At 37.8% G+C, this 12,406-nt stretch overlaps 1 protein-coding gene across 6 annotated transcripts in view; it reads right to left on the reverse strand.

The window, feature by feature from the left end:
• Positions 1 to 3,052: 3,052 nt before the first annotated feature.
• Positions 3,053 to 12,406, reverse strand: part of LOC106092348 (probable serine/threonine-protein kinase DDB_G0278665) — a 90,598-nt gene continuing 81,244 nt past the window's right edge. For all 6 annotated transcript variants that reach the window (XM_013259435.2, XM_013259510.2, XM_013259219.2 and 3 more), the window contains 4 exons: positions 6,645 to 6,749; positions 6,385 to 6,546; positions 6,162 to 6,311; positions 3,053 to 3,463 (listed from right to left, as the gene is read on the reverse strand). In XM_013259435.2, the coding sequence (XP_013114889.2) occupies positions 3,280 to 3,463; positions 6,162 to 6,311; positions 6,385 to 6,546; positions 6,645 to 6,749 (601 nt within the window). In that variant the 3' untranslated portion in view covers positions 3,053 to 3,279. The remainder of the gene's footprint in view (positions 3,464 to 6,161; positions 6,312 to 6,384; positions 6,547 to 6,644; positions 6,750 to 12,406) is intronic.

The raw sequence follows: 12,406 nt of genomic DNA on the forward strand, positions 1-12,406 counted from the left end.
TATGGGGTTTCGGCAGTCATAGCTTCCAATATGTGTATCTTACTTTTATTTCTTTTCTTTTTGCTGTTTTTTTTTAATTTTCTCGGCAGAGCTGCATGCTCTGAAGAAAACTAAAATAATTACCGGCACCTATAAGCTTGACATTTGCTATACAATTTTGAGAGCACAAAAATTTCTCTGCTATTTAAATCCTTTTTGAAGTGTGTCTATGTTAAGTGAGTTATGCGACTACTAGCAGAACTTATTCGAAGGGACAACATAATATGTAAAAATTTTTACTAGATGTCGTTTGTGAAGTTTTTTTCCAGCAACAATTTACGGCTTCAAAATCGTGATTAGTGAAAAACAAGCTGCTTTATATTACTTTTTCAAATATATAACGAAAGAGAGCACCAATAAGCTTGACATTTGCTGTAAAATTTTGAGAGCACAAAAATTGTTCTGCTATTTCAATCCTCTTTGAAATGTCAGTCTTTCTTAAGTGAGTTAATCGATCACTAGCGGATGAATAACTTATTCGAAGGGGCAACATAATTTGCACATATTTTTACCAGATGTCGTTTGTGTACTTTATTGTAATAATAATTATCAGCACGATAGAGCGTGACTTTTTTTTCCCCAAAAACAATTTACAGCTTCAAACTGATGATTAGTGAGAAACGAGCTGCTTTATTTTACTTTTTCAAATAAACAATGAAAGAGAGCAAGGATTGCTCTCATTTTTCTGCAAATTTTTAATGCGACATTTTTATTAGAAAACTTCGCGAATACACCTAATATCAATTGTACATTAATCTCGGGTTTTCTTAGTCTACCCCAAATTTTGGTAATAATTGTGGCTAAAAAAGTTCCTATATTTGTCATGTATCGGGTATTTTGCTATTCCAATGTTTGGATTTAGGCTGCTACATATGTATGTGCAGTTTCCCCTGTGCCATGTAGCTTGCGACTGCTGTTTCGTAAAATTTCTCTTTATGGCCCCTTAAGCAACTCACATGCCCCATTTTCAATCCCAACCGACCTACACTAATAAAAAGTATTTGTGCAAAATTTCAAACGCCTAGCTTTACTCCTTCGAAAGTTAGCGTGCTTTCGACAGACAGACGGACGGAGGGACATGGCTAGATCGACTTAAAATGTCATGACCTTATGAGGTGTTACAAACAGAATGACTAAATTAGTATACCCCCTACCTATGGTGGAGGGTATAAAAACACATGGCTAGCGATCACAAGGCCCAAATAACATCAAACTAGTTTGCCGAAATGTTTTGTTCAACACATCTTGCGCAGTTTTGCTGGTGTGTGTGCGAGTGTCTTAATGGGGCGGAAATTTTTGCGATTGTCATTTTTAAAATCTCTCTTCAACTTTTTCAATCACACGCGTACCCAATTATAAACTGTTTGTTTCCTTGCGAGTTATTAATTTTTTCTTTCATACTATATATGTGGAAATTTAAATTATAACTGTTTGCTCTGAACCCATACAATGAAAAACGAGAGCGTTCAAATTTGCTACTTCTTTGAGAGACTAAAATTTTCTCTTTATGTTGTTTAAAACAGCGAACTGTAATGAGACTTCTTTTATTTAGAATAGTACCTCAGTTCGCGTATTCAAACACATACATAAACACGAAAAAATGTATAACAGAATTGGCATTCACATATTTGCCAGCTGAAGAGAGACAGAGAGTAAGTTTAAACTTGAAAAGTCATATTTCGTTAAAACGACGACGAGCGATTTTATTTTCGACTATGTGTTTTTTCCGTTTGTTTCGATCTCACTAACTTAAAAAAATTATCTAAATTTTGGTTATAGCGCAAAGAAATAAGTCACAATCAAATTGACGAAGGATGACTTTCCAGGGTTAAAAGTTTGACAGTTGAGAAGATCTAATCGTTAATTTTCATTAATCAATTAGTCACAACAACAAATTCTTTGTGTTATTATCGTTTTGATGTAGATTATACATACATGTACGTCATTATTGATTTCACTTGAATGTAATTTCCAGACTTTCTAAAAGACAATCATAATTTTTTTTTGCATATACAAAAATGTTCCTCACAAATCGCTATAACAAAAATTCTGCGAAATAAGTTTCATCAGTACATTACATCAAAGTAAATCTTCTTTTATTTTATTTATTCTTTTCAAGTTATTTTTCTTTTTAGTGTTAAATGTTATTTGCTGTGTGTTTTGTTTTAGTTTAAAAAAAATACATCTTTAGGTCACTAAAATACAACTGAGGGAAATCATTCGAATGGAGGCATAAATAACCATAAGTTAAACAAAATAATAAATTAGTTTAAATAATAGAAAAGCGAGAGAAATTGTTATATAACTTAATGTAGTTCTAAGAGGTGCAGCAAAACAAATTGTTTTCCAATTAAAATATAGATGTGCATGAGTATAGTAGTTCTCCTTATTTATAGGTAAGACTTTTTGTTATACAAAGCATGACATGGCAAAACATATGTAAGAATCTAAAAGAATCTCAAGGTTATTACACAAAAACAAATAAAGGAAAAAATTATAAAATGCCTTTAATGCACTACTAATACTTTAATATAATGAAAAAAAAAAAACGCTTTTGGACGAGAACAATGTTTTTACAGCACAAAACTAAAACTACAATTTATGAAAATTTTTTTTTATGAAAATCTAAAAATCACACAAAATTATAATTGTGAATGATGACTGTGTTCTTGTTTTATTTTCTACTACTCTTCTCTCCTGTATGAATGTTAATGATTGTTGATTGTGGAGTTGTGTTTTTGTTTGTTTTATTTTTTAAGTTTTTGTTTTCCTTGTATTCTTTTTGTTTGTTCTTTTTTCTTTTTTTTAATAATTTGTTACTTACAATAACATTATATTTAATGAGTTGGAGTTTTGTTTTTCTTTTTGTTTCATTAGCAAACTTAATATAAATTGAATCCAATAAAAGCGCCTTTTTCCTAAACTTTTTTCCGTTTTTTTTCTCATGAAAAACAATAACAACCAAAGTTTAATTCAAAAACAAAAGGAGCAAAAAAACAAGGACAAAAAGCTGTTGTTTTCTGTTCTATGTGCGCTTTAGTTTAGATTTCTTATTATTTTTGTTTGTTGTTGTTGTTGTTGTTTTAGTTAAATCATTGCTTAGGCAACTAAAATACAAATTAGAAAACATTAAATAAATTAATTAGTATTATGTAAAAAAAAATATCATCGCTCATTAACATTTCTGTCTTGGAGTAGGTTCAATTACATAGAAATTGAATCCAAAGCCTTGATTCCTCTTTAACTTCCTTGACCCGAAATTAATTCATCACATATCTTAACAAGCTCTGCGTTCTCTTTAGACTTTTGAGCAAGCTGTTCGCTCATGGACGATCGCGCAATTTCTTCTTTTTTAAGTAAGGCTTTCAGTTTGGTTATTTCCATTGTATGCTCTCGTGTCAGACATTCAAGTTTTTTGTTGGCTCTGAAAATAAGAGAGTAAGAGAGAGAGAGAGAGAGAGAGAGAGAGAGAGAGAGAGAGAGAGAAAAGATAAGTTATTGTATATTCACGAAAAAAGAATATGTTCTTTGCCTCACAAAGATTTTAAAGTTAACAAAACATAAGCAGGGCGATGAGAACCATGCCTATTGAAGGCACTGCACACTATTTCAGATGTTCAACCCATACACATACAGATTAAGTATGAGGCAGTCTCTGCGGCTATGGAATTTATACATGATAAGAGCAGGTCATAACATCGCGAGATTATTGGGGCGACGACAACACTCCTGGATGGATTTGAACAGGTTTCAGATTGGCATTTGGGGTCGACTACCATCGGCACGTTCTTAGATTGAGGCAACTCTGGTATTACCATCTACTAGTTCATGTTACACGAACAAAATGGGTCCGGGAGTCCATAATGAAGCCCCTGGGTCTAAGACCTGCTTCCGATTGCCTGACCATAACACGTTCCTGCAGGTGGTGTAGGATTAAAGCGGGGGAGATGGGTCAGTGATTAGTAGATAAGAGCAGGTCATAACATCATGGGATTATTGAGGCGACAATAACACCCTCTGGGTGGATTTAAAGAGGTTTCAGATTGGCATTTAAGGTCGAATGCGAGACACTGTCATCGACACGTTCTTGGATTGATGCAACTTTGGTATTGCCATCTACTAGTTCATGCTACGCGGACAAAGTGGGTCTGGGAATTCATATTGAAACACCAGGGTCTAAGATCAGCTTCCGATTTCCTGACCATAACACGTTCCTGCAGGTGGTGTAGGATTAAATCGGGGGAGATGGGTCAGTGATTAGTAGATAAGAGCAGGTCATAACATCATGGGATTATTGAGGCGACAATAACACCCTCTGGGTGGATTTAAAGAGGTTTCAGATTGGCATTTAAGGTCGAATGCGAGACACTGTCATCGACACGTTCTTGGATTGATCCAACTTTGGTATTGCCATCTACTAGTTCATGCTACGCGGACAAAGTGGGTGTGGGAGTCCATATTGAAGCCCCAGGGTCTAAGACCTGCTTCCGATTGCCTGACCATAACACGTTCCCGCAGCTGGTATAGGATTAAAGCGCGGTCGTCATGTATGAACATCGTAACGGACAGTAAGATAGGCTATTACAACTAGGATGGTGAGATCACCGATCAATGAAAGGAAATTAAGGCCTTCTTTGAGAATGGCATGATCCACATCGTTTGGGTACCGGGCCATAGCAAAGTTAGGGGGAACGAAAGGGTAGACGATTTCGTCGTGAAGGCCAAAGGACTGCCATCAGCAAACTTTGTGAATGCAACGAAAGCGCATGTAGCACCGTTAAACTGTGAAACGGTCTGCAGGACGACGAAACCCCTAGGGTTATCCGGATTGTGAGAAAACGAAGCTATTACTGAGAGGAAGTAAGTAAAAGTTTAGTATTACTTTCGGTATCACTACGAGTCACATAGGATTACGGGCACACTTATACAGAATAAGTGCGGCAAGTGACAGTGTTGTTGTTGTTGTTGTAGCAGTTAGTTATATACTGAGGCGGTAGCCCTTGCCGATGAAGAAGTCCATCGGGTCAATCCGGTACGTACAACCGGCTGCTATGGGATTGTGACAGCGTGTACAGTGTATGTGAGGAATATGATGAGACTTGCAATATTCCCCATGTCCAAATCTGAACCGATCTTGATAAAATTTAGCAGAGGGTTTCAGACGAGTAATACAACATTTCATGCAAATCGGTTGAAATTTTAAGTCACTACATCAATAAAAGTGTAAATCAAAAATGCAAAGCTTGAAGCTTCTATTTAGGAACAGGGGCAAACTTCTCACATACCCATGAGTGCTGTCCGATTCAAGTTTAAGTTCAATGATAAGTGATATGTGGAAAATTCGTGATGATTGGTTAATAAATGCCATCATACACGTTGATAAAAAAAAAAAACAGACGGAGAAGCGGCACAGAAATTATAAAGGGATAGTAAGACACCTGGCTTGGGCAAATCAGGAGGAATTTCTAAGTGGGACCCCACATTTGATCGTAGGCACAGTGGTGGAGCAGAGTACAGTTCATATTTTTACTGTAAATCTCATAATAATGTCTATTTTGTTAACAAAATTCATTCTAGGACCTTAAATTCTCTACGGGAAAGGAAAGTACTACATGCAACTTTAGACGTCGTGTCGATAAGGTTTGTCGTTAACCGATCGTCATAATGTTTTGTATTTTGCTTATTGGGATCAAAATGAAGCAAAAAAATACTTTTTGTTCTTTTGGGACACTCCAATGAACATAGTGGCATCCCATCCCACCTAATGGGAAATGAGTTGGTTTGGATAAGGTACGAATTTTTAGTGCTGGGTTAGTCCACATAATTGTCAACATTTTTATCAGAATAATTGGAAGTATTGGGTTGCCCAAAAAGTAATTGCGGATTTTTTAAAAGAAAGTAAATGCATTTTTAATAAAACTTAAAATGAACTTTAATCAAATATACTTTTTTGACACTTTTTTTCTAAAGCAAGCTAAAAGTAACAGCTGATAACTGACAGAAGAAAGAATGCAATTACAGAGTCACACGCTGCGAAAAAATTTGTCAACGCCGACTATATGAAAAATCCGCAATTACTTTTTGGGCAACCCAATACATAGTTACTATAGCTAAAGACTTACATTTCCAATTGTTGCATTGCATGATTTTTCATTTTATCATATCTTTGCTCTTGTAATCGCAGATTTTCAGCATTTTTGCGATTTTCCGCTATTAGGCCCTCTTCATTCGCTTTTAATTGGCAGGTCATTTCTTTGCTCTTTTCATATTTTCTAAAAAAAAGGTGAACAAATTAAAAATTATAAAAGAAACTTGATTTGGCATATAATTTTTTCTGAGACCTACACATGCAAATCGGAAAATGTTGTTTCCAGCGATGTTAAATGATGATAATTTGAATCACGATCGGCTTTCACTTCCGCCAATTGTTTTTCATAATTCTGTATTAATTGTTCTTTTTCGGCAATTAGTTCAGCTATGGCTTTTTCATACGCTTCAATTACACCGCTACAAAGGAAATAGAGAAAAAGAACCACAAAACCCAAAATAGTTTAATTAAGCTTAGCAAATGTCTTTCTTTCGAGTCAACGCTTTTAATGACTTACTTCATTTTCGCCACTGTTTTGTCTTTTTCTGTGATACGTTTTATTAAAGCTTCTTCCCTCTGTTCGGCTTCTTTGAGTTTCTTCTCGATATCCTCTGTTTTGAGACTGGAAAGAGAAAAAAGTATTTAATAGCAATTTACTAGTTTTTTGGCAATGAAATTGCAAGTCCATCATACAATTCAACAAGTTTTTCAATTTCAAAAATGCACTGAATTTTAGTTATACAGCGCCAGTCCCCCCATAAACAAAACCGAAATGGGAAACCAATAATGAGTCACAGACCAACAAAGCAATAAAGGTCAACTAGAAACACTGTTTCCAAAAAATAAACAAAAAAGTAAAAGTTTCAAATTAGAGATGGGCGTGTGAGTCTCGTAATTCATGAAGGAAATATAAAACTCATGTTGATGCTGTAGCAGTGTGTTGTACACTGAGGCGGCAGCCCTACCCGATGAACAACTCCATCGGGTCAATCCGGTACGTACAACCGGCTGCCATGGGATTGTAAACCTCATCACATGGTTGTTTTGTTGTTGTATCCGTGCCTTAGTGTATTTGGCGGCATCCCTTGTTGATGATGAACTCCATCGGGTCAATCCGGTACGTACAACCGGCTGCCATGGGATTGCAACACATGGTTGTGCGTATGTTTGTTTCAAAGTGGTAAAACGCTCTCAGGATGTTAATCATACTTCAGACGCTCACTAATGCAACTATATCATTTTGGGAGTCGAAGTTGGCGTGAGGAAAACACAAATTCAAAATTGCTAATTTTTCCACGGTCATTCCATTTGGGAATACGGTAATTCGTCATCTCAAAGAATGCGGTCCGATTCGAAATTAAGCTCAAACATAAGGCTTGTCACAGTCAAGGTTGGCGTGCCGTATAGCATATGGCTAAATATTTCACAAATATCGTCAGCATTAGTGGGGGATAAACATCGCTGAAATATTTTTTTGATGTTCTTGCCAGGATTCGAACCCCGTCTTTCATGGTCGTAGGTGGATATGCTAACCTCTATGTCACGGTGGCCTCCAAGGTGTTCTACTTATTTCATAGATTATTTTTTATACTTTTTTTAGCTTTTTTTTGTTCTCTCGTCATGGAATGTAGGTTTCTTGTCTTTACGTCTCTCTAAACATCGACGAGATCCTATGAAGTCTACTTCTTAATGATATAGTTACAACTTCTCTACAAAGTTAGCTTAGAAAAAGGGTGTGAATATTAATCCGTCCCATGCCTTACACATGCTATCTCCTGCCGCACTTATTCTGCATACGTGCACTCATAGTCCCAAGTTATGATACCGAAAGCTATACTGGTCTCCTTCTTACTTCCTTTAAGTAATAGACTCGTCTTCTCAAGATCTGGATCTCACCGGATTTTTGTTGTCTTACCGACCGTTTCACTGTCCTTCAGCGTGTCATAACTTATACTCAAGACTGTTCGTGACTACAAAGTAACCTAACTTTGTGTTAGAAAAAGGGTGCGGATCAAGGTTGCGGATATTAATCCGCCCCATGCCCTACACATGCTATCTCCTTCCGCACTTATTCTGCAAACTTTCGCTCGTAGTCCTATGTGTCCCGTTATGACACCGAAAGCTATACTGATTTCTTTCTTACTTCCTTTAAGTAATAGACTCATCTTCTCACGATCTGGATCTCGCCGGATTTTTGTCGTGTTCCCGGCAAGTCATAACTACGAGCACCATACAGGCTGTTACTTTGAGCTCCAATCTGTGTGGTGTTCATTGTTATCACGAGAACCATTGCTGCGAACTACCGGGCGAACTCATAGGTTGCGGATAGTGCAATGCTCCTTACGGAGTCGCTGCAATTGCAGTCTCGGACAGTCGGCGATATCGAGCGGAGTCTCAGTGAGAAGCCTATGATATGGCAAGCCAAGTTATCGGCGGCTTTAAATAACTAATTGTTATCACGAGAACCATTGCTGCGAGCTACCGGACGAACCCATAAGTTGCTCCAAACCCATGGAATGCTCCATACGGAGTCGCTGCAATTGCAGTCTCGGACAGTCAGCGATATCTGTGATCGACCGAAACTCGAACTGCAGGATCGTATAATGGTCAGGCAGTCGGAAATAGATCTGTCTCTGTGTTCTCAATGTATACTCCCAGGCTCTGTCCTCAAGCATGCACTCTCAGATGGCACTACCAGAGTTCAGTCAATTCAAAACCGCTGGCAGAAGTGTCTCGCACTCGACCTCAAGTCTTGCTTTCGGTATGCGTTCAGAAACCTCTTCCATTTCTTCCAGTTTTTCTCTATTCGCCTCAAATATACCGATATGGTGTGGCCCTCCTATCCTGTATCCCTTTTCCCATTGTCTTAACCCATTAAAGCATAAAGCTCACTATACCAGAGTTCCGTCAATCCAAGACTGTGCCGCTGGCAGCAGTGCCTCGCACTCGACCTCAAGTGTTGATTCCGGTATCCGATCAAAAACTTCTTCTTCTTCCAGTTTTCCTATTGTCGTCTCGAATATACCAAGATGGTGTGGCCCTCCTATTATCTATCCATTCTCCTATCGCCTTGGTCCATTGAAGCATAAAACTTCCTATTACAGTTTATTCGAAATGTTTGTAAAAAAGTTATCTAAACGAATTTTTAGAGAGCGTCCTTTATAAAACACGATATGAAAGGAGTGCGCTTAAAATAAGTCAATGTGCTTAATTTTTATCAAAAATTGCATGAGCACGAGGATTTCTTTGCATCAGCCCAAAAAATAAAAATATTGGTTCCGTTAACGTACCATTAATTTTAAGTTAGGCTTCCTTGCTTTTATTTGCCTGCCAACGCTTGCGTTTTTTGACGTTTTTCATATTTTTCCAATTTTTTTTTGTTAGTAAACAAGAACGTCAACTTTGAGACTTGATCAAAATTATAGAATAACTGTAAAATGTGATATGTTCCAAATTCATTTCTGTATGGATTTTCAAACCATTCATATAAATCAACAAGTAGTGTAAGAAATAAAAACGTCCGATAAAACGGAAACAATACACTAATGGGTTAAGTCTCTAGCCGCAATGGCTGCCTCACACTTAATCGCTGCAAAGTGGTTTAGCTTTTTAGTCCGTTCTGTCTTGACTTTGATAGGAGGTCCCTTTGAGTTAAAACTACAATAACTGATAAAAGAGAAATCAACCAACATCTTCTTCCAACAACACCAAAATACTGGCCCTGTATTAGCCAGGGTCTTTGAAAATGCTACGTTATATTTTTGGTTCAAAGGGTACGTAAAAACAAGGTTGTCAAATTTGTGATATGGTTTATGGACCTAGACTAACCTAAGATTTATGGGTCGATAAAGAATTGCAACATCACTTGCGTCGCGGATGGCAAAATGGTTATAGAAATTCTTGTATTGAATCGCACATTTTTCTAATTTACTTAGTAGCTGAAGGTTCAAAACATTGATAATGAATGAAACTGATAAAAAAATTTTATAGCTCTTTTGCTTCTGGCAACGTATTTATATTTAAGTTACAAGCCATACTAGACTCCATTAGATTAAGTTGTTGTTGTTATTTTTATTGTAAAAGTTAACAAATTTGAGTGAAGCGGACGTGTTCTTATTTTGCTCCTCAAAGAAAAAAAAAAATATATCTGTATCTCGGAATAGGTACTACCTATTACGAAAAAATTTTAAAGTCTTTTGGAGTAGGCTAGAAATGGACTCTAAAGACTCAACATCTGCGGTGGTGGCGTCAGGCCGTAGTGTGTTGTCCTCCCTCCTATAGATGTGGGTGCCTTGGCACCTCTAGTCGAGAGTAATGCTTCAAGCGCACAACTAGTCGTCAGACTAATTATTGAGGAAGAGAGGGATAAACCAGAGGGATGCACAGTTCGTCCCCAGCCTTTAAGTAAAGGTGGTGTTTCTGACTCGGATTCAGACAGCGACTGTGTCAATGAAACAGTCATCGCAGCCGAATCGAGAAACGAGGGCATCGGAATGACGACAGAAGTGAGCGATGGCTTTGTTAAGCTCACAAGCAGACCGAGAAAGCGATCCGGTGCACGACGAAGGAGACAGAGGAGTATGTACCGGCAGCGTAATCAGGCGAAAGTGCAGTATGCTAGAAGGTATAGAACTGACATTCCAAGCACTTCTACGGAAGCTGGAAAAAGAATCAGATCTCCCGAAGAGCATAACACTGCTAAAATACTGAAGAAGAAACGGAGCTCCCCGCTTTCAACACCGCCCAACAAGCAGGGGACCGACAACGAGACAATCACGGCATCTCTAAATATTGAATAGACTAGGAGAAGCAAAGATTCATTACTAAAATATCAGGCAGTGCAGTGGCGAGAGACTCAACACAGCCTAACAAACAGGAACCCGACGACGGACTCATCACCGACTTAAAGATTCGTAATACTGGGATATGTAAAAATCCTAATATTGAAACATTAGGCAGCGGAGCGACAGCAGACTCAATGCAACCCAACGAACAGGGAGCCGATGATGGTACCATCACCTACTCCCAAAAAGCCCATTTACTTAAGATTTGGAAGGCTAAGATTGGCAATGATCCTAGTATTGGAACATCAGGCTGTACAGGCAATGGAAAACCAATACAGCTTAACGAACAGGGACCCGACGATGGAACCATTACCGACTTTATAAAAAGTCGGAAGACTAGACTAGGCAAAGAACCTAATACGATGACGTCAGGCAGTGCAGTGACAGGAAAGTTAATGCAGTGACACTTAGGTCTACGAGCTCACTTATGTAAAATCGGTGCGGCAAGTGATAGCATGTGTAGGGCATGCGGGGAAGATGAGACGTTGGAGCATTTCCTTTGTTATTGCCCGGCTTTCGCGTCTAACAGATACCGGCACTTTGGTGGAGACACAATACCAGACATGAACTAACTTAGGGGAGTGGTATTGAAAACAATTAAGGATTTTGTAAGCAGCTCGGAATACCTAACTTAAATTTTTCTTTTTAGAGGTTACTTTATAGTTTTTAGAGCGCACAGGTGTATGTCCATAGTGGCATGGGGCGGATTAATATCTGGACCCTCTTTTCAACCTAACCAATTTTTATAGCCACGATGGTATGCGGAGGTAGTAATTCTCGTCAAGCTTACATAAGTGAGCAATCTCATTTTGGTCCATAGGGCCAATCTCTGCGGGAACGTCATAGCTCGTTCCCATAGATAATCAATATTTAAACAAGAATCGGTGCCGCCCGGTACCTTTCTGATACTTATTTATAGCCACTTGCCAAATTGTCAACGAGGGCTAATAAGCTAAAGAATATCAAGTTTATTACACACCATCTACCCAAGATTAAGGTTACAAAAACTTGATTTGATTTTCTAATTCTTGTTGCTTTTTCTTATCATTATAAATGCATTTGACCCTACCATCTCTGACATATGACATTAAGACCTTTTTGACTATTCGTCATTTAGTCAAGGTTATGTCACACAGCGTGTCATAACTTTGGCATGTCATGAGAAACAGTGTACAGGGGCTGTGTGAAGCTAAACTTATACTAATAAAACACAAGAAGGCGATGGTAAATGACACCAGCAACAGCAATAACCAGATGGAAAATAAATAAACAAACAAAATCAATGGGACTGCATTAGACCACATGTATGTCTGTTGGCATGTCTGTATAGTATGGCTTTGGCTAAAAACTGTTTGAAATTTCAGCGAAATCGGATAAAAATAAAGCTTTTATGGGCTTCAGACCCTTCATCTAAATATAGTCCGACCTTAACCAT

This window comes from Stomoxys calcitrans, chromosome 2, assembly GCF_963082655.1.
Source record: "Stomoxys calcitrans chromosome 2, idStoCalc2.1, whole genome shotgun sequence".
In the NCBI taxonomy this organism is placed as follows: domain Eukaryota; kingdom Metazoa; phylum Arthropoda; class Insecta; order Diptera; family Muscidae; genus Stomoxys; species Stomoxys calcitrans.